General features: G+C 43.6%; 1 protein-coding gene across 2 annotated transcripts in view; it reads right to left on the reverse strand.

The window, feature by feature from the left end:
* Window positions 1-519: 519 nt before the first annotated feature.
* The window catches only part of psd2 (pleckstrin and Sec7 domain containing 2), a 40,834-nt gene continuing 20,501 nt past the window's right edge, over window positions 520-20,852 (reverse strand). The window contains exons 1-13 of one of the 2 annotated variants that reach the window (XM_082975085.1): window positions 17,488-17,820; window positions 14,589-14,786; window positions 14,003-14,083; window positions 13,399-13,559; window positions 9,117-9,175; window positions 7,372-7,461; window positions 7,144-7,187; window positions 6,862-7,055; window positions 6,588-6,658; window positions 6,254-6,411; window positions 5,129-5,273; window positions 4,835-4,978; window positions 520-4,434 (exon numbers count right to left, since the gene is read on the reverse strand). In XM_082975085.1, coding sequence (XP_082831211.1) covers window positions 4,216-4,434; window positions 4,835-4,978; window positions 5,129-5,273; window positions 6,254-6,411; window positions 6,588-6,658; window positions 6,862-7,055; window positions 7,144-7,187; window positions 7,372-7,461; window positions 9,117-9,175; window positions 13,399-13,559; window positions 14,003-14,083; window positions 14,589-14,786; window positions 17,488-17,537 — 1,614 coding nt within the window. In that variant the 5' untranslated portion in view covers window positions 17,538-17,820 and the 3' untranslated portion in view covers window positions 520-4,215. Of the gene's footprint in view, window positions 4,435-4,834; window positions 4,979-5,128; window positions 5,274-6,253; window positions 6,412-6,587; window positions 6,659-6,861; window positions 7,056-7,143; window positions 7,188-7,371; window positions 7,462-9,116; window positions 9,176-13,398; window positions 13,560-14,002; window positions 14,084-14,588; window positions 14,787-17,487; window positions 17,821-20,852 lie in introns of those variants that run through there. The other variant, XM_045717963.2, reaches the window with a different exon arrangement.

Here is a 20,852-nt window from a genome sequence, read left to right on the forward strand (position 1 = left end):
CTGACCTTCTCCCCATAGGCTGTCTCATCCTCGTTGGTGATCAGGCCTACCACCGTAATGTCGTCCGCAAACTTAATGATGGTGTTGGAGTCATGTGCAGGTGAACAGGGAGTACAGAAGGGGACTAAGCATGCACATCCTGAGGGGCCCCTGTATTGAGGATCATTGTGGCGGATGTGTTGTTGCCTACCCTCACCACCTGGGGCAGCCTGTCAGGAAATCCAGGATCCACTTGCAGGGTGAGGTGTTCAGTCCCAGGTACCTGAGCTTAATGATGAGCTTGGAGGGCACTATGGTGTTGTATGCTGAGCTGTAGTCAATGAACAGCATTCTCACCTAAGTGTTCCTCTTGTCCAGGTGGGAGAGTGCAATAGAGATTGCGTAATCTGTGGCTCTGTTGGGGCAGTATGTGAATTGAAGTGGGTCCAGGGTGTCTGGGATGATGGTGTTGATGTGAGCCATAACCAGCCTTTCATAGTATTTAATGGCTACAGGTGCAAGTGGTACCTTGACAAGTGCTCATTGTGTCCAAGATGTGGACGTGATGTTTATTCCTGCTAAATTGCAAACTAGCTATGCTAAACATTTTCCACATCGTTATTTTCTCATCTGCGTTACATAAGGCAATATCTCTAGATAAAGAGATGTAGAATTGATAATAAAAACATTGACACCAATTTCTATTGTATATGAAAGGTGACTTTAGGAAGCACTGACTAAAATAACCAGTAAAAACTCCCTCCACTTTACACTGTCAAACAAAATAACAATATACAGTAACATTTCCAGTCTCCAATTTTCCTTTGTTTAAATAAAAAACAACAAAAAATATTTATTTAAGACAGGACCAGCAAAGTAAAAAACCTTCTCACAATTCTATATTACAACAGCACTGCTCTACCCTAAAACATTGGGGAAACAATGGTTAGTTAGCACAACAGCCAAAGTGACAAGGTCGGTCCTCAGAGTAAGAAAGACATTATGTATAAAATGACAGTTCTGATTCCAAATTGCACTTCAGTCAACAGAACTAAGGATCTCTGATCCAGTCTCATCAAAAACACAGCATCTATAAAGCCTCTGTGTCTGTTCTGACCGTGCAAAGATTCCGTACCGCTTTAGTGTCGAGAAAGAGATATGAATTAGGGACACTATCCCATCCGAAGTCCAGTCAGGAAAGGGGGAGGGAGGAAGAGAGGGGGATGAGTTTCAATGTTCAATTTAGAACAATGTAGTCCAGCAGAACCACAGCCCTCTTTCTTCCCTCCATCTTTCCATGGTTCCTTCCTGGAGAGACAGAGCTGGGTTAGTGTCCTCTCTCTGGTCTCCCACATGAATATGATTCTACACCACGTGTACCGCTATGTTCTGCTCAGCCACTTCCTCTACTTCCTGTTCTGCTGCTTTGTCTTTCAGTCTTTGATTGTAGTATCTGCACTCTGATGATGATGATATGACAGGAAGATGAGCCAGCTCCAACTCAGGGAGATGTCTTCTTCTGCATCAAAGCATTCCAACACAGAACACAGAGCCTTTAACGTTAGACGTGCTTCCTTTCAACCTTAACCCAATGTCCACTGGCCAGCCCTCAACCACATACACACGCATGTACGCAGGCTCTCACACACGCTCAAGCACTTCATCAAAATCTTCAACAAACCAACGTTACTGCTCATACTCAGTCAATGTCCTCCATCCCAGCTTCCACTCAGAGTAACAGCAGTACAGGGGGTAGAAGCTGTTCAGGGTCCTTTTGTTTCCAGACTTGGTGCATCGGTACCGCTTGCCGAGCGGTAGCAGAGAGAATAGTCTGGACTTTTTTAGGGCCTTCCTCTGATTGTAGTATCTGCACTCTGATGATGATATGACAGGAAGATGAGCCAGCTCCAACTCAGGGAGATGTCTCAGAGTAACAGCAGTACAGGTATCCAGACAGTAACATAGAACAAGGGTTATAATATATGCCACAGTGCTTTCATTCAGTCTGATATCATATATGAAGCTCAGGTTCAAGTGGAAGAAGAAATACATACTTATCAATAATAGTCTACACAGCAAGGAGTTGATCATCATAACAGTTCTGAGAGTCTGAGTAAGTGTTCTTCATCATCATAAGGCTTCCATACAGTAGGTGTGTTACATAGGCCTGTTCAGATACACTGAGGAGAGTCTCCATGCTCTATGGTCCATAGTAACCTGTTGAAGGCTCACTATAAGGTGTGAGTTACTTCAAAAGTTTGGGGTCACTTAGAAATGTCATTGTTTTCCATGAAAACATACATGAAATGAGTTGCAAAATGAATAGGAAATATAGTCAAGATGTTGACAAGGTTATAAATAATGATTTTTAAATGAAATAATTGTGTCCTTCAAACTGCTTTCGTCAAAGAATCCTCCATTTGCAGCAATTACATCCTTGCAGACCTTTGGCATTCTAGTTGTCAATTTGTTGAGGTAATCTGAAGAGATTTCACCCCATACTTCCTGAAGCACCTCCCACAAGTTGGATTGGCTTGATGGGTGCTTCTTACGTACCATATGGTCAAGCTGCTCCTACAAAAGCTCAATAGGGTTGAGATCCAATGACTGTGCTGGCCGGCCACTCTATTATAGACAGAATACCAGCTGACTGCTTCTTCCCTAAATAGTTATTGCATAGTTTGGAGCTATTCTTTGGGTCACTGTCCTGTTGTAGGAGGAAATTGGCTCCAATTAAGCGCCGTCCACAGGGTATGGCATGGCGTTGCAAAATGGAGTGATAGCCTTCCTTCTTCAAGATCGCTTTTACCCTGTACAAATCTCCCACTTTACCACCACCAAAACACCCCCAGACCATCACATTACCTCCACCATGCTTGACAGATGGCGTCAAGCACTCCTCCAGCATCTTTTCATTTTTTCTGCATCTCACGAATGTTCTTCTTTGTGATCCGAACACCTCAAACTTAGATTTGTCTGTCCATAACACTTTTTTCCAATCTTCCTCTGTCCAGTGTCTGTGTTCTTTTGCCCATCTTAATCTTTTATTTTTATTGGCCAGTCTGAGATATGGCGTTTTCTTTGCAACTCTTAACTGTTGACGTTGAGAGTTGTGCACCGGGGCCTCCCACTCCTCTTTCTACTCTGGTTAGAGCCAGTTTGTGCTGTTCTGTGAAGGGAGTAGTACACAGCGTTGTACAAGATCTTCAGTTTCTTGGCAATTTCTCGCATGGAATATCCTTCATTTCTCAGAACAAGAATAGACTGACGAGTTTCCGAAGAAAGGTCTTTGTTTCTGGACATTTTGTGCCTGTAATTGAACCCACAAATGCTGATGCTCCAGATACTCAACTAGGCTAAAGAAGGCCAGTTTTATTGCTTCTTTAATCAGAACAACAGTTTTCAGCTGTGCTAACATAATTGCAAAAGGGTTTTCTAATGCCTTTTAAAATGTTAAACTGTGATTAGCTAACACAATGTGCCATTGGAACACGCCTATGTAGATATTCCATTAAAAAGAAAATCTACTGTTTCCAGCTACAATAGTCATTTACAACATTAAAAATGTCTACACTGTATTTCTGATCAATTTGATGTTATTTTAATGGACAAAAAATTTGCTTCTCTTTCAAAAACAAGGACTTTTCTAAGTGACCCCAAACTTTTGAACGGTAGTGTACATTTTACATTTTAGTCATTTAGCAGATGCTCTTATGCAGAGCGACTTACAGGAGCAATTGTGGGTTAAGTGCCTTGCTCTAGGGCACATTGACAGATTTTTCACCTAGTCGGCTCGGGATTCAAAACAGCGATGGTTACTGGCCCAAATCTCTTAACCGCTAGGCTACTTGTCACCCTACTACTATGCTACTGTACACCTCCACACTGAAATCCACCATCCATCTCCTCAAACCAAAGAACTACACTCCACACTTCCTTACGATGTCACTTCCTTTATGCCGGTAAGTCCTCTCTCCTCTTTCGTCCTTTTTTCCACATCTTCATGTTCTCCGTTATAAGTGTTCTTATAAGCACTGCCAGCGACAATTAGCTGTTGGTTAAATAACACCATTAATACTGTATAGCTGGAACAATTATTACCGCTTTACTGTGCAATGAAATAGGAAGGAGGGAGGATTTGGGAGTCCAGTTCTCAGGCGTTTGGAGGGGGTGAGCCCTCTGGCTCAGAGGACAGAGTTACGGGGGGTGCATGATATTTTTTAGGGGGTTCTCCTCTCAACTCTGCTGGCCCGGGCCAGTGCGTCCAGAGGCCCTGCCATTGACATCGTGCTGGCTGATGGAAGGAGAGGACTGGGTCTTCCGGAGGTAGCCCTCGCGCCCCCCTCGGCCCTCCCCGATCCCACTCATCACGCTAGCCTCTATCTTCTCCAGGTCGTCTGTCTCTGCGCTCATCTTGGCCTGGAGCAGGTTGATATACGTCTCATACCGACTCTTCTGCAATGGAGAGAGAGGGGGAATGAAGATGATGTGACTATAAATATGCATATATCACACATATGGCTCATTTAACACACAACAATTAGACAATGCTCACTCTACAGCGAGAAAGAGGATTCATGACAAATGATGGGGAAAAACACAGAGAAAGGGGATATAGGACATTGATCTCGTGATTCTGTCACAACTAGAACACAACAACAGCACATCTATTTCAGATTTACCCAGACCTATGCACATAGAAACAGTTACACAGAGAGAGAAAGAGAGAGAAAGAGAGATACATAGAAAGAAAGAAAGAAAGAAAGAAAGATGCAACCTTTCTCCCTTAAGATAAACTACACATATTATGCAAAGGGATGTAGGCCAAAAGACCTGTAGCCTCTCTCCTTCTCACCTCATATATGAGGTAGTGCTCTTTGATTCGATACTCCTCCCACTCTCTGCTCTTGGGAGAAGGCGAGGGCGGGCTCTTCCTGTGCTCCTCCACCTCCACACTCATCTGCTTCAGCTTCCCCTCGTGGGACTGCAGCTGATCCTCCTGCACCAATCACAGCAACCCATCAAACAGCAGGCACCAGTAACAACCAATCACATAACACAATCAATTTAGGGTGCACCATGCTATATTTGTGGCTGTGTGTGTTGCGAATGTGTGTGAGAGAATGTGTGTGTGTTTGCGTGCGTGTACCTGGTTTAGCCGGGTAGAGGAGGAGGGCAGTAGAGGTCTACAGAACGTCTTCATGGAGCCAATGGCAGCAGGGAAGGCCGGGGCGGAGAACAGAGCTGCTACCAGGTTAATACGGAATATCCACGACATCATCTCCTCTTCACTCCTACAAAGAAAGAAAGGACACAGACAGACAGACAGAAAGAAATTTGTATGTGTCTGTGTGTGTTCAGATGGCAGCGCATGGCGCTTTCAGTGCCAGGATAACGTGTTCGATTCCTGAGACCACCCTTACGTAAAATATATGCATGGACAAAGTGTCTGCTAAATAGCATACATTATTATGAGAGAGAGTATGCCACAAGTTACAACAAAATATCTAAAGGCTAATAATAACACCACATTTCTGTATATCATGAAAGTCAGTTATAATGTGACAAAATAACTGAATGTGCATTAGGGGACATATAGCTGGTTCCCATAAACAGGTCTCCCCTACAGGCCAGAGTAGCAGAGGACCTACGGTGCCTGCAGTAGGAACACTCTCCAGTCAGAGAGAGAGAACAGGCCTCCCCTACAGGCCAGAGTAGCAGAGGACCTACGGTGCCTGCAGTAGGAACACTCTCCAGTCAGAGAGAGAGAACAGGTCTCCCCTACAGGCCAGAGTAGCAGAGGACCTACGGTGCCTGCAGTAGGAACACTCTCCAGTCAGAGAGAGAGAACAGGTCTCCCCTACAGGCCAGAGTAGCAGAGGACCTACGGTGCCTGCAGCAGGAACACTCTCCAGTCAGAGAGAGAGAACAGGTCTCCCCTACAGGCCAGAGTAGCAGAGGACCTACAGCAGGAACACTCTCCAGTCAGAGAGAGAGAACAGGTCTCCCCTACAGGCCAGAGTAGCAGAGGACCTACGGTGCCTGCAGTAGGAACACTCTCCAGTCAGAGAGAGAGAACAGGTCTCCCCTACAGGCCAGAGTAGCAGAGGACCTACGGTGCCTGCAGTAGGAACACTCTCCAGTCAGAGAGAGAGAACAGGCCTCCCCTACAGGCCAGAGTAGCAGAGGACCTACGGTGCCTGCAGTAGGAACACTCTCCAGTCAGAGAGAGAGAACAGGTCTCCCCTACAGGCCAGAGTAGCAGAGGACCTACGGTGCCTGCAGCAGGAACACTCTCCAGTCAGAGGTCTTTAGTTTGAGGACGTTGGGTCTCTTGCTGTAGTCTGTAGCGCGGGTGGCTAACGCATGGTGGATACGCACAGCGTTCTTCAGGTCCCCCTCACACAGCTCTGCATCAGCCTTATACTCATCCTGTCAACAGGGGGAGACACACACATATAACGTCGTTAGAGAGCTCCTACTACTGTGTTTGTGTGTGTGTGTGGGAGAGAGAGAGAGTGACACACACACGCAGCTGAGCTACCACTGCTGCATTCTACTGCAGTGGTAGAGGTCTGTTTCTATGGTAACGGAGAGGAATCTGGTACCTTCTGTAGATAAAGGATCATCCCCTTTAGAACCGCATAGAACTTCTTCCAGCCTCGTCGTCCTCGTGGGGCTAGGGAGAGAGAGAGAGAGAGAGAGGGAGAGAGGAAGAGAGGGAGAGAGAGACAGGGCGAGGGAGAGAGACAACTGTTATTTCTAAACTTGTTTAAATCCCAATAACTGAAGACTCATGCATTAAGAAATTCCCTTCCAACCTAGCCTAAGCCAATCTATGTGTGTGTGTGTGTGTGTGTGTGTGTGAGAGTTTGTACTCACTGCGTTTGCCGTCCATGTCTGCGTGACTCTTGCGGGACAGGACACCATGTTTATAGGTGATAGCGTTGGGTAGGATGGGGATGGCGATGAAAGGGTTATTGCCATCCGTTACCCTGGCAACCACCCTCTTCCCCCCTCCCTCATACTGCTCCTCCACCAGCTCCGATAGACTCTTCCTGAACTCCTCTTCCTCACTGTAGATAAAGGATCTCCAGTCAGAGACATCAGAAATAACATAGGACACACACACACGCATGCACACACCTGAGAAGGGATACTCACATTGCCCATTCAAGTTTCTCGTTCTTTATTGAATTATACAGCACCTAAACAGGAAGTAAAGAAATCAAAATGGTGAGAGAAAAAAGTCACATCTCATTGAACTGGATCAACTTCAGATTAATGCCAACCTTGGAATCTGACCAAATACTACATTAGTAAGACAAAGCAATAGTAAGGAGCCTAGTTGAAGTGTTGTCATCAATATTGTCCTAGCATTGATTACTGTACCTTTAATAGGTCTTTAGGGAAGTCCTTGCCATCGTTTAGGCCATCCAGATTACTGATGAACTGCTGGCAAGACATCTTCTTCCCAATGTTCTGGACAAGAGAGACACAGAATGAAACAGAATTAGGCTGAATCCTAAATCACTGCCTTCCCTTTCCCACAACCCTCAGCCCTCCATTTGTGCATTCTTGCTCACCTCCGCCTTATGCATAAGTATCCCAAAGCTTATAACCACTTCGGCCAAGGCAGCAAGGATGCAGGTTTCAATGCGAGTTGTTATCCCGACACTCACCACAATATGTTTGGAGTTTGCACAATTTAATCCAAAATAATGATATGTTTGGAGTTTGCACAATTTAATCCAAAATAATGGAGATGCAGGTCTAATTGTAAACCACATGCATTTGTTTATGTCTGATTTCAAGAAATGACACATGTAACAGATGAAATAGCCTATAACTCAAATGAAATGTTTAACTGTTACTGAGGTTTATGTCTTGTAAAACCACAGTTGATGGGATTATTGATCCCCTCGCCACTCTCTGGAAGTCACCCTAGGAGTTTCGTCAGCAACATGACAACCGAGGGCCCTCCAAGTGGGTCGGTAGGGGCGAGGGGGTGATTTGGGATTCACAGCCTTACTACCTACCGGTAAATGTAAATATTGACAAACTTTTCAGACGTTTATGTATTTTCTATAGTAGGTGGATCTTAACAAGGTTAGGAGAAATACTACTGTAAATGCAAATCGATGTGAGTATGTTATGTAGTACTATGGATAATTTCCCTGGATAACCACTAGGTGTCAGTGGTGTGCAGGTAGAGCATCAGCTATTCTCTTCATGCATTATGCGGTTGATTGGTTAAATTATGACCACAGATATACAGTACATGGAGAGACACAGAAGAGGTTAATGATAAAGCCACTTACCACCTACGGAGCAGGACAGCCAGAGGTTACACAGAGGTCACACAGAGGTCAGACAGAACGCAGGAGAATAGAGGGATTGAGAGGAGAGGAGAAGAAACGAAGGAGGTTGAGAGAGTGTGTTAGAAGCATGAGAGGATCTGTTAGTAGACATATAAGAGCAGAGAGTTAAATTGTGAGTTTGTGTTAAAGTAACCCTGGCTAAGAGTTAGTATATAGTGCTGTGGTAGTTAGTAGTAGAAGATAGATAGACGAGACAAAAAGAGGGCAGAAAGTGGGTCAGAGGAGAACAGAGTTGGAGATTGAGAGATAGAGTTGGAGGGTAACAGAGAGATAGTGAGATAGAAGAGAGAGAGAGCGATAGAACAGACAGACAGACAGACAGACAGACAGACAGACAGACAGACAGACAGACAGACAGACAGACAGACAGACAGACAGACAGACAGACAGACAGACAGACAGACAGACAGACAGACAGACAGACAGACAGACAGACAGACAGACAGACAGAGGGAAGCTATTGTTGCTGTAGCACATCACTTCTAAACAGGTGTTGCCTGCCTTAATGGGGGCTTTATTTTTATTCTTAAAGACAGCCGAGCAAAACACATAAATACAATGAGCCAATGCTACAGTAGGTTTCTCTACGTCAATTGTGTTGGTGCGTGAGTCATGTTAGACAGGGTTTTGACTCTACTCTTCAGGGATCTGCTGTATGTCAAATAGGATTTATGAGTATTTCTGGGGGCTCCTGCCTGTACATTGATTTCCATCTATCTTCACAGATTGTAGGTTTGATAACAGAGCTGTACATACGTGTCCATGTAGATCAGTGTTGAGCAGCATTAGGGCGCAGGTTAACGTATGGGCTCCGTCTGTTGGAAGAAGAAGAGAACATGTTTTTAAATGTTGTTATCTAAATGTCATGGATGACCCAAATGGCATATTTTAATTAACAGTAGGCTAAAAAATTCTCAACAATACCTGGCAAAGTCTCAACAATACTTGACAGAATACTTCAAAATATGCTATGCAAAATGTTGATGTAAGTAATGTAATGTACTTTATTCAAGCCAACAAAGCAGTCATCCTCCTCCTCATCATAGTCTTCCTCACCTAGGGTTGTTGTGGTGTCTGTAATAGCGCCACACCGGCAGTCAGGAGTCATGACCTCACTCAGATTCCACGTGACTGCCTCCCGAGTGGCGCAGCAGTCTAAGGCACTGCATCACAGTGCTAGAGGCATCACTACAGACACGGGTTAGATCCCAGGCTGTGTCGCAGCCGGCTTCGACCGGGAGACCAATGAGACGGCGCACAATTAGCCCAGCGTTGTCCGGGTTAGGGGAGGGTTTGGCAAGGCCGGGGTGTCCTTGTCCCATCGCGCTCTAGCGACTCTTTGTGGCGGGCCGGGCGCATGCACGCTGACTTCTGTCGCCAGCTGTATGGTGTTTCCTTCGACACATTGGTGCTTCTGGGTTAAGCGAGCAGTGCTGCTTGGCAGGGTCATGTTTCGGAGGATACATGCCTCTCGACCTTCCATAGGGAAGTTGCAGCGATGGGACGAGACTGTAACTACCAATTTGGATATCACGAAAAAGGGGTAAAACATTTTCAATAATAATAATCCACGTGACCGTTGTCACGGTAATCTCCTTTTATGCACTCTGGACATGAGTTGGTAGTACCCAACTCGCTAACGACCTTCACGTCGCTAATGGCCTGGTACTCAGAGCTCTATTGTCCTTCTAACCACTCTGACATCAATGCAAACGCAAATAAAAATCACATCAAACACTTATCATCATGCTTTTAAAAAAACTCACCTCACTGTGATGATCAATTTGAAGAAGGAAGTTCAACAACAGGTTGAAACTGAGTGTAAAACATGGTCATTGTGGATGTTGTTTCAAAGCCAAACACAACGAAATGGACAGCGCTTTGTAAGGTGAGGATTTGTTAAAAACACCCATACGCATACCGTGCATTCAGAAAGTATTCAGACCCCTTCCCCTTTTCCACATTTTGTTACGTTACAGCCTTATTCTAAAATGGATGTAAAAAATATAATCTCATCAATCTACATACAATATCCCACAATGACAAAGCAAAAACAGGTTGTTATAATTTTTTGTAAATTTATTACAAAAAACAAAAAACCTTATTTACATAAGTATTCAGACCCTTTGATATGACACTCAAATTTGAGATCAGCTGCATCCTGTTTCCATTGATCATCCTTGAGATGTTTTTACAACTTGATTGGATTCCACCTGTGGTAAATTCAATTAACTGGAGATGATTTGGAAAGGCACACAACTGTCTACATGAGGTCCTATAGTAGACAGTGTATGTCAGAGCAAAAACCAAGCCATGAGGTTGAAGGAATTGTCCGAGACAGGATTGTGTCAAGGCACAGATCTGGGGAAGGGTACCAAAAAATGTCTGCAGCATTGAAGGCCCCCAAGAATACAGTGGCCTCCATCATTCTTAAATGGAAGAAGTTTGGAACCACCAAAGCTAGAGCTGGCTGCCTGGGCAAACTGAGCAATCGGGGGAGAAGGGCCTTAGTCAGGCAGGTGACCAAGAACCCGATGGTCACGCTGTCATAGCTCCAGAGTTCCTATGTTGAGATGGGAGAACCTTCCAGAAGGACTACCATCTCTGCAGCACTCCCCCAATCAGGCCTTTGTGGTAGAGTGGCCAGACAGAAGCCACTCCTCAGTAAAAGGCACCTAAAGGACTCTGACCATGAGAAACAAGATTCTCTGGTCAGATGACACTAAAATTGAACTCTTTGGCCTGAATGCCAGGCGTCACACCTGGAGGAAACCTGGCACCATCCCTACAGTGAAGCATGGTGGTGGCAGCATCATGCTGTGGGGATGTTTTTCAGCGGCAGGGACTGGGAGACTTATCAGGATCGAGGGAAAGATGAACGGAGCAAAGTACAGAGATCCTTGATGAAAACCTGCTCCAGAGCCCTCAGGACCTCAGACTTAGCGAAGGTTCACAACGACCCTAAGCACACAGCCAAGACAACGCAGTAGGGGCTTCGGGACAAGTCTCTGAATGGCCCAGCCAGAGCCCAGACATGAACCCAATCAGACCTGAAAATAGCTGTGCAGCGATGCTCCTCATCCAACTTGAGAGGATCTGCAGAGAAGAATGGAAGAAACTCCCCAAATACAGGTGTGCCAAGCTTGTAGCGTCATACCCAAGAAGACTCTATGCTGTGATCACTGCCAAAGGTGCTTCAACAAAGTTCTGAGTAAAGGGTCTGAATACTTATGTAAATGTGATATTTCATGTTTGTTTAGTTTTTTTTACATTTGCAAAAATTACTAAAAACCTGTTTTTGCTTCATCATTATGGGGTATTGTGTGTAGATTTATGAGGAAAAAATATAATTGAATCAATTTTAGAATAAGGCTGTAATGTAACAAAATGTGGACAATGTCAAGGGGTCTGAATACTTTCCGAATGCACTGTATTAGAGTTTATGAATACGCATAGACCTATATATGAGCCCAAGCCTGGAAAAAACCCTGAATTAAAGTAATGATTGTGCCGTTATACAATACATAGCTTAATAGCCTACCTACCACATACTACGCATGATAGAAAAACATTTAAAAAAAACATAGATTTAAGATGTCTTTGATACATAATTGGTCTAGCCTATACTCCAAAATGTGGTAGGCAATGTATTGTATAACGGCACAATCATTACTTTAATTCAGGGTTTTTTCCAGGTTTGGGCTCATATATAGGTCTATGCGTATTCATAAGCTCTAATACAGTGCATTCGGAAAGTATTCAGACCCCTTGACATTGTCCACATTTTGTTACATTACGGCCTTATTCTAAAATGTATTAAATTGCCAAGGGGTCTGAATACTTCCGAATGCACTGTATACATTTATATTCCTGACTCGGACATTGCTTGTTTTAATATTTCTTAATTCCTTTCTTTTTATTTTGGGGATTTGCCTGTATTTATTTGTATTTTTTTACGCATAACTGTACTGTTGGAGCTAGAAACACAAGCATTTCGCTTCACCGGGGATAACATCTGCTAAATATGTTTACGTGACCAATAACATTTGATTTGATGAGTGAAATATGACCACTTGAAGAGAGGACAGCTGTGCAGCCTGAGGCAAGGGACAGAGCGGAGTTTTTTTTTGCGACTTTCTCAAATCATCAATAGCCTGTAGTCGCATCATGCAGCCCATATGTTTTCATTTCTAAGGTTTGCATCATTCACAACTAAGGTTGCCAAATAACTCAATCTAGCGTATAGGACCTGTTTCAAATGATTACTTTTACGCTCCACATAGCCACTTCATATTCGCACTCGCTCCGGAATGTGAAAAATATCCTTTCTATTTTATTCAGTTAAGTTCAATTATATTCTTCTTCCTATAAAATAATGGCACCGGACTTATAAGCATAACTTGTCTGCTAAATGAACAAGCCTACAGCCTATAGCATGGAGCATAGCCAGATAACATACAGTATCTAGCCAGCTAAATGAACAAGTCTACAGTCTATATCATAGCCAGATAACATACAGTATCTAGTCAGCTAAATGAACAAGTCTACAGTCTATATCATAGCCAGATAACATACAGTATCTAGTCAGCTAAATGAACAAGTCTACAGTCTATATCATAGCCAGATAACATACAGTATCTAGTCAGCTAAATGAACAAGCCTACAGTCTATAGCATGGAGCATAGCCAGATACCATACAGTATCTAGCCAGCTAAATGAACAAGTCTACAGTCTATAGCATGGAGCATAGCCAGATAACATACAGTAGGCCAACTCATATTCTGTTCTACTGAAACACATCTTCATATCATAATGCTTCTTTAGACCTGCCTAAAATAAATGCTGGATTTATTGTGATGGTGCATCAGCGGCTTGTGTGAGTGGAGGCCTGCTGGAGATGCTAAACATGTTTATGTTAATTAACGGTCAATTACCCTGAGATCGGCAGTAATTTGCAAGACAATAACCGGCTGACAAAATGTCATGACCGCCACAGCCCTATCCCCACCCTACCCACCACCCTAATTATAATCATCACCATCATCTTCTTCATCATCATCATCATCCCGTTTGGATCTGTCCTTGCCTTCGGGGGCGAGGGCTGTGGGGTTGCATACACAGAACCTCTTAGAGAAGTGGACCAGGATCCTCTCTCTCTCCTGGGTCTCCCCCATCAGAGGAAAGGCTTTCAGGAAGTTCCTGAGAATTAGGTCAAAGACCAACGAGTGAGAAGGCAGTATTGTTTTCAGGCTAGAATACAGAGTGTATTTGTCCACACAGTGATATAGGCTACAACCTTCTTTTACAAGCTTCCTCACTTTGGTTCGGAAATTGTCAATGGCATCTTAAGACTAAGGCTACAGTAGATTAGTACAGTACATTGCACATTCATTCAGTGCAAACTCAGTGTAAGTGTGGTTCACCACTCCCAATACAAACATGTTAATTTACTTTAAATATCTGCATGCTGTGGTTAATACGTGCATTCAAGACAGTCCCAAATCATGGCATACTGTATACCAGGAGGTGACAGCTGACTGTATTGCAAAATAGAGACCCACTGCAGCTCTATACTCAGAGAAATCAGTGTTAGGCTAATATGTTGTAAGCAGTGCTGTCAGAATAGTGCTGACTGGTCTTACCTCAGGGCCTTGTCCAATGACAGGCCAGAGAAGTCAAAGAAGCTGAGGTACTCTGACGCCACCAGCTGGCTGAAGTCGTTACTGCAGGATGGACAGAGGGAAGTTAAATGGGGGAGGGGAGAGAGAGGGGGAAAGAAAAGGGGGGATGGGGAGCGAGAGAGAGAGAGAGAGAGAAAGAGATGTGACATTTAAGATGATACAAAATACATATTAATACAATATAAACACTGTGAGACATATGCATGTGTATCAATGTGGAACTGAATGACAGTGTGTGTGTGTGTGTGTGTGTGTGTGTGTGTGTGTGTGTGGTGTGTGTGTGTGTGTGTGTGTGTGTGTGGTTGGCCTTGTGTGTGTGTGTGTGTGTGGTTGGTCTTGTGTGTGTGTGGTTGGTCTTGTGTGTGTGTCTGTGGTTGGTCTTGTGTGTGTGTGGTTGGTCTTGTGTGTGTGTGGTTGGTCTTGTGTGTGTGTCTGTGGTTGGTCTTGTGTGTGTGTGGTTGGTCTTGTGTGTGTGTGGTTGGTCTTGTGTGTGTGTGGTTGGTCTTGTGTGTGTGTGGTTGGTCTTGTGTGTGTGCCTGAAACCCACTTCTTGCCCAGGTGGCGTGCCACGTCACAGCGTCTGAAGCCCTCCAGGTAGAACAGACGCTTGGCCAGGCGTTTCGCGGCGTCGCAGTCGGCACGGCAACCGTTGGCCAGGGTTTCCGTGCTGCCTCTCTCCAGCTGCTCCAGACCGCCCAGCTCCGACTCCGAGTCCGACAGCACGTCCGTGAGGAGGTTGGCATCACTGAAGAGGACACACACGACAGCCTTATTGAACAGAACAGTGCCCTAATGTGAGCAACCTTCATATGAGTCTTCTACGTAGCCCTAGTATGATCACTGACTGGCAGTCATGATGATGAAAACATCAAATGTGAGGATATTTGGGAGCTATAAACTCCCATTTCAAGACCCTTTTCACTAGACAAGCATAAACAGATAGAATATCACACATTCTTATTTATTATCGTATCTATCTACATAAGATTGCTTTCTCACATATAACCCTGACTCAATAATAAAAAATCCCCTGAAGACACATAAAGATAGCTTATCTGAAACATAGCCATCCCTACATAGCTCTCTCACTCTAACAAAAACACATAAAACCTCCTAAACGATCACTACTGAAATAGTACTAAATACAAACGTCACAGGCCTCAATACCAGACCACGGATCCCTCATTTTATGTCCCTTTGACATAGTCGACTTTCTCTCTATAGATGATTAACATTTTTCTGCAGAATCTGATTAGAGCATTACTTCCTAAATTCAATACGCTGAGGCACGGTAATGTGTTGGTTGCCGTGGTCACGACGGGCGGCGGAACCCGCTGTCCTGACAGGAGAGACGACGGGCGCAATTACCACCCCTCTCAAGTTGATGTCTCCTACATCACAATTACCCACAATCCTCACTGCAGCCAACAGCGTGCCGAGAACACAACGCAAGCCTCTCACAAGGATGGAACCCCAAACTAGAATAGGTACTCATACCTCCCTCTGTACAAGGAAGATCTACTCTTCTTTATCTATCCTGAGACAAACAAGGAACTATTAACAAAATAACTGCCCTCCCTACATTCTATTCATCATTATTTTTTTGGTCATTTATCAGACTCTCTTATGCAGAGCGACTTACATTAGCAATTAGGGTGAAGTGCCTTGCTCAAGGACACACTGACAGATTTTTTAACTAGTCGGTTTGTCGATTTGAACCAGCAACCTTTTGGTTACTTGTCCAACGCGCTTAACCGCTAGGCTACCTGCCAGTTTGATGTCTTTACATCACAATTACCCACAATCCTCACTTCAGACAGCGTGCCGTCAGCAAAAGCCAGAGTGCCACAAGGATTGAACTATGCCCAAACCTGCCTCTAGAAACACATTGTCTTCCTCTATATCTAACAGATGCAGTCCCCAGCTTTCTCCCTACATTACACCATGCCTAAGTCTTACCACATTATTTTCACGAAAAACATGGTACGTCCTGAATAATGAACAACATGACAGCCTGTGGGTCACAGCAATCCAGGGGTCCCCAGTTTGCAAAGCCCCCCCAACACACACACACACACACACACACACACACACACACACACACACACACACACACACACACACACACACACACACACACACACACACACACACGCACACGCACACAATGGCACCCTATTCCCTATTTAATGCACTACTTTTGAACAGGGCCAAAAACTAGTGCTCTATGTAGGTAATAGGGTGCAATTTGGGATGCACCCCTGACTCACAGCCACTCAATGTGGATTCTGCTACTTTATCTTGAGCAAAGTGAAATGCACATGGACCTTCCATTGTAACTCTGCAAATGCATTTGAGTAGATGTTGAGTAGATTTTCCCTTAAGTCCTGAATAGTCAGCCAATGTTTAATAGTGAAACTGTGTGTGCCTGTGTGTGTTCCCAAGCCCTGGTGCTGGGTATAGTTAGAGCATGAGGCTGCATGCCTGTGACTCACATGGTAATCTCTGTCTCCCAGTTGTGTTGGGTGCCATCCACCCCTGGGCCAGCAAGGGAGTGTCGGGTAAAGGGCACGAGGGGTGTGTGTGGATGTGTGTGTGTGGATAGGTGTGTAAGTGGGGGTCACACTCTATTGCCAAAATATTGCAATTTTGGAATTACGCATCTGGTATGAGTTAATGTGACTAAAGTCCAGAACACCTATTATGTGAGTAAATGGGTGTGTGGGTGTTATTTATGAGTAGGTGTGTGTGTGTTATTTATGAGTAGTGTGTGTGTGTTATTTATGAGTAGTGTGTGTGTGTTTCATAACTGTGACAGGTCATCTCCTGAGGCTTCACTGGCATCCTCTGTGCAAGGATGTCTTGAGGGATTAACACCAAGGACTCTGGGTCATGCATAACCTACTGCTCCCTCAGTCTCATTTTGTTATTCAAAACACCAACACTCCTAAAATAACAACATTCACTAATGCTGCACTACAGTATACAGCAGTGACAATAACTGATAAAGGCATAGGAATTATAGTCACGGTACATTTTTTAAATAAAAGTTAACAAAGTAACTTGTTAGTTCCTAGGGGCATGTTGAAGCACTTTGTTGCCAGTCTCCAATGAGAGTGAGCAACATGTTGTAAGATCAACAGAGATGGTTCAAATGTATTGATCAGCATTACAAAATCGTTTAAACTGACCAAAGTTCAAACCATACAGAAAAATGAGCTATTGTCAAAATTATCTCAATTATACTTAAAGTAGCATAATTTTCCAGTGTATTTATACTGAATAGTCGCAAATCAATGTGTAGTTGATTTATAACCGCTGTGTCAAACCGGAACGGCTCAATACGCTAATTGAAAATACAGCACACACTCTCGCACAATCTCATTCTGGCTGAAAAAAACTTCAGAATAATTTTACTGTGAGGGGAACCAGAGGAAAAGACTCACAGGAGATCGAGAAGAAAGTCGAAATGAACGTCATACTCCTGTTTCCACATTTTCTCTCCCGCATTCGAGGATTGGAATCAGTGTGAAGGAACGCGCGACATCATCCAGCAGTGGTCTGTAAAATCCGGCATTCCGTCGTTTGCGGTATTTACCCAAAGAGGCTTAAGCAATCAGATTTCGTCAGTCTTTTCCTACACAAGCGGTACTCGAAGCCCCGCATGGTTATTACCAGGCTTAAGAGCACAGAATGATCTAACTACAGTGTGTGTAGCCTCCTGCCTTTCCCCATAATGTGAATGGATATGAGATTTTTTTCCAAGAAGGTTCTTGGAGGTCTCCCTCAAAAAGGATGTGAGGGGCGGAGCGACAGAACCTACTGAATTATGTTCCTAAATCTTGTTAGTATACACTCCCTTTGATGATCATGTAGGTCTGAACATATCCCATTAGGCTACGTCCTCACTGGTCTTTTCCCATAGGTTATATTGTGATGCAAAGAAAAGCCTGTTTTCTTTTGACCTAAGGCTACATTTTGTTGTGTTACAGCCTGGATTTAAAATGGATTACATTGAGACTTTGTGTCACTGCCTACACGCAGTACCCCATAATGTGATCGTGTAGTTATGTTTTTAGAAATGATTACAAATGAATATAAAATTAAAAGCTGAAATGTCTTGAGTCAACCCCTTTGTTATGGCAAGCCTAGATAAGTTCAGGAGTAGAAATGTGCTTAACAAGTCACATAATAAGTTGCATAGACTCACTCTGTGTGCAATAATAGTGTTTAACATGATTTTGAAGGACTGCCTCATCTCTGTACCCCACACATGCAATTATCTGTAAGGTCCCTCAGTCGAGCAGTGAATTTCAAACACAGATTCAACCACAAAGACCAGGGAGGTTTTCCAGTGCCTCTCAACGAAGGGTACCTATTGGTAGATGGGTAAAAAAAAAAGTTATTAATTACACTTTGAATGGTGTATCAATACACCCAGTCACTACAAAGATACAGGCATCCTTCCTAACTCTGTTGCCGGAGAGGATGGAAACCGCTCAGGGATTTCACCATGAGGCCACTGGTGACTTTAAAACAGTTACAGAGTTTAATGGCTGTGATAGGAGAAAACTGAGGATGGATCAACAACATTGTAGTTACTCCACAATACTAACCTACATGACAGAGTGAAAATAAAGAAGCCTGTACAGAATACAAATATTCCAAAACATGCATCTTGTTTGCAATAAGGCACTAAAGTAAAACTGCTAAAAATGTGGCAAAGAAATGAACTTTATGTCCTGAATACAAAGCGTTATGTTTGGGGCAAAGAGTACCAGTCGTCATATTTTCAAGCATGGTGGTGGCTGCATCATGTTATGGCTACGCTTGTCATCGTCAAAGACTAGAGTTTTTTTAGAATAAAAAGAAACGGGATTGAGCTAAACACAGGCAAAATCCTAGAGGAAACCTGGTTCAGTCTGCTTTCCAACAGACACTGGGAGACAAATTCACCTTTCAGCAGGACAATAACCTAAAACACAAGGCCAAATATACACTGGAGTTGCTTACCAAGACGGCAGTGAATGTTCCTGAGTGGCCTAGTTACAGTTTTGACTAAATTGGCTTGAAAATCTATGGCAAGACAATGTCCCTCTAGCAATAATCAACAACCAACTTGACAGAGCTTGAAGAATTGTAAAAATAATAATGTGCAAATATTTTACAATCCAGGTGTACAAAGGAACAGGATGTTGTCATTACCATGGTGATGCAATTCACTGACAAGGATTCTAGTGAAGCCCTTGGAGACTTACCCAGAAATACTCATAGCTGTAATCACTGCCAAAGGTGATTCTAACATGTATTGACTCAGAGGTGTGAATACTTATGTAAATTATATATTTCTGTATTTCCTTTACAATACATTTGCAAACATTTCTAAAAACAAGTTTTCACCTTGTTATGTGCTGTTGTGTGAGAAAAATCTATTTAGAATGCAGGCTGCAACATAACAAAATGTGGAATAAGTCAAGGAATATGAATACTTTGTGAAGGCACTGTAACTCTTCAGAATATGAGTCAGATTCAAAGGATGTGTCATATTCAATGGCAGGTCCAGTTCTATCATACAGCTATGGTGTTTTCCTTCTATTTGGCCCATCTCTGACTACCCCTCCAAAAGCAGAAGAAGATGTGGACTGGTGGCATTGTGATAGGTACACACACACACACACACACACACACACACACACACACACACACACACACACACACACACACACACACACACACACACACACACACACACACACACACACACACACACACACACACACACACACACACAGTGGCAGATATTAATCAGCCAGTCTGACTCATCAATACATGCTCCCTCTGTTTTTAAACCCTTCTAATCTTGAGGAATCATGGAGACAAAAAGAAAGGGAGAAGACGAGGAGGGGAGAGGGGGATAGAGGGTAGGAATCTCAGACCATTATCTAGACTAGACCATATAGACAGCCATTATCTAGACTAGACCATATAGACAGCCATTGAAAGCTCTTAGAACACAGAGACTCCGACATACATGGTGTGACAGGACCACAATAGGCCCTGATCACTAAGCTAGATGGAAATAGGATGTTGTCATCACCACTGTGATGCAATTCATTGACAAGGATTCTAGTGAAGAAATAGTTTATATATGGCAGACGGGTCACACAGAGATTCAATCCCCCAGCGCCTTCTGACCTCTGAAATGGCCACCACATTCTAACATTAACTGACATCAGCATCCACTTTCTAGCAGGCATCATACACCCGTGAACCCAAACGAGTCTGGGTTGAACATTTATGACATATTTATGAGCTCTCACTCCATATGTAAAATATGCTCCTGCAACATCTTTAGAAGAACACCGTAGGAACAGAAACAATAGTCTTCCATCCTACATCGGTTCTCTCCTACCTGAGGACCAATGACGTAGGTCTGGAGAAAGAGATACATTCTAAATGTCCTCTCAGTCAATTTCAGTCAAAGTACGTATGATGTGTCAAAAAATACAAAGGCAGCTAAAAATAGACGGTGATGGAAATAAATCTGGCGAATCACAGCAGTGTGTGTGTGTGTTTGTAACTGTGTGTGTGTCTGTGTGAGTGTGTGTCTGTGACATATCACTGCTGGAACATGAGTGGATTATCTTCAGGGAATTTCAGCAGCAGAGAGAAGAACTCTCCCAAGGGATTTATTGCTTCAGAGTGACACCCACAACGACAGGGCCTGTCTGTCTAGTATGTATGTATGTATGTATGTATGTATGTATGTATGTATGTATGTATGTATGTATGTATGTATGTATGTATGTAT

Source organism: Salmo salar, chromosome 05, assembly GCF_965601325.2.
Source record: "Salmo salar chromosome 05, fSalSal1, whole genome shotgun sequence".
Lineage (NCBI taxonomy): Eukaryota > Metazoa > Chordata > Actinopteri > Salmoniformes > Salmonidae > Salmo > Salmo salar.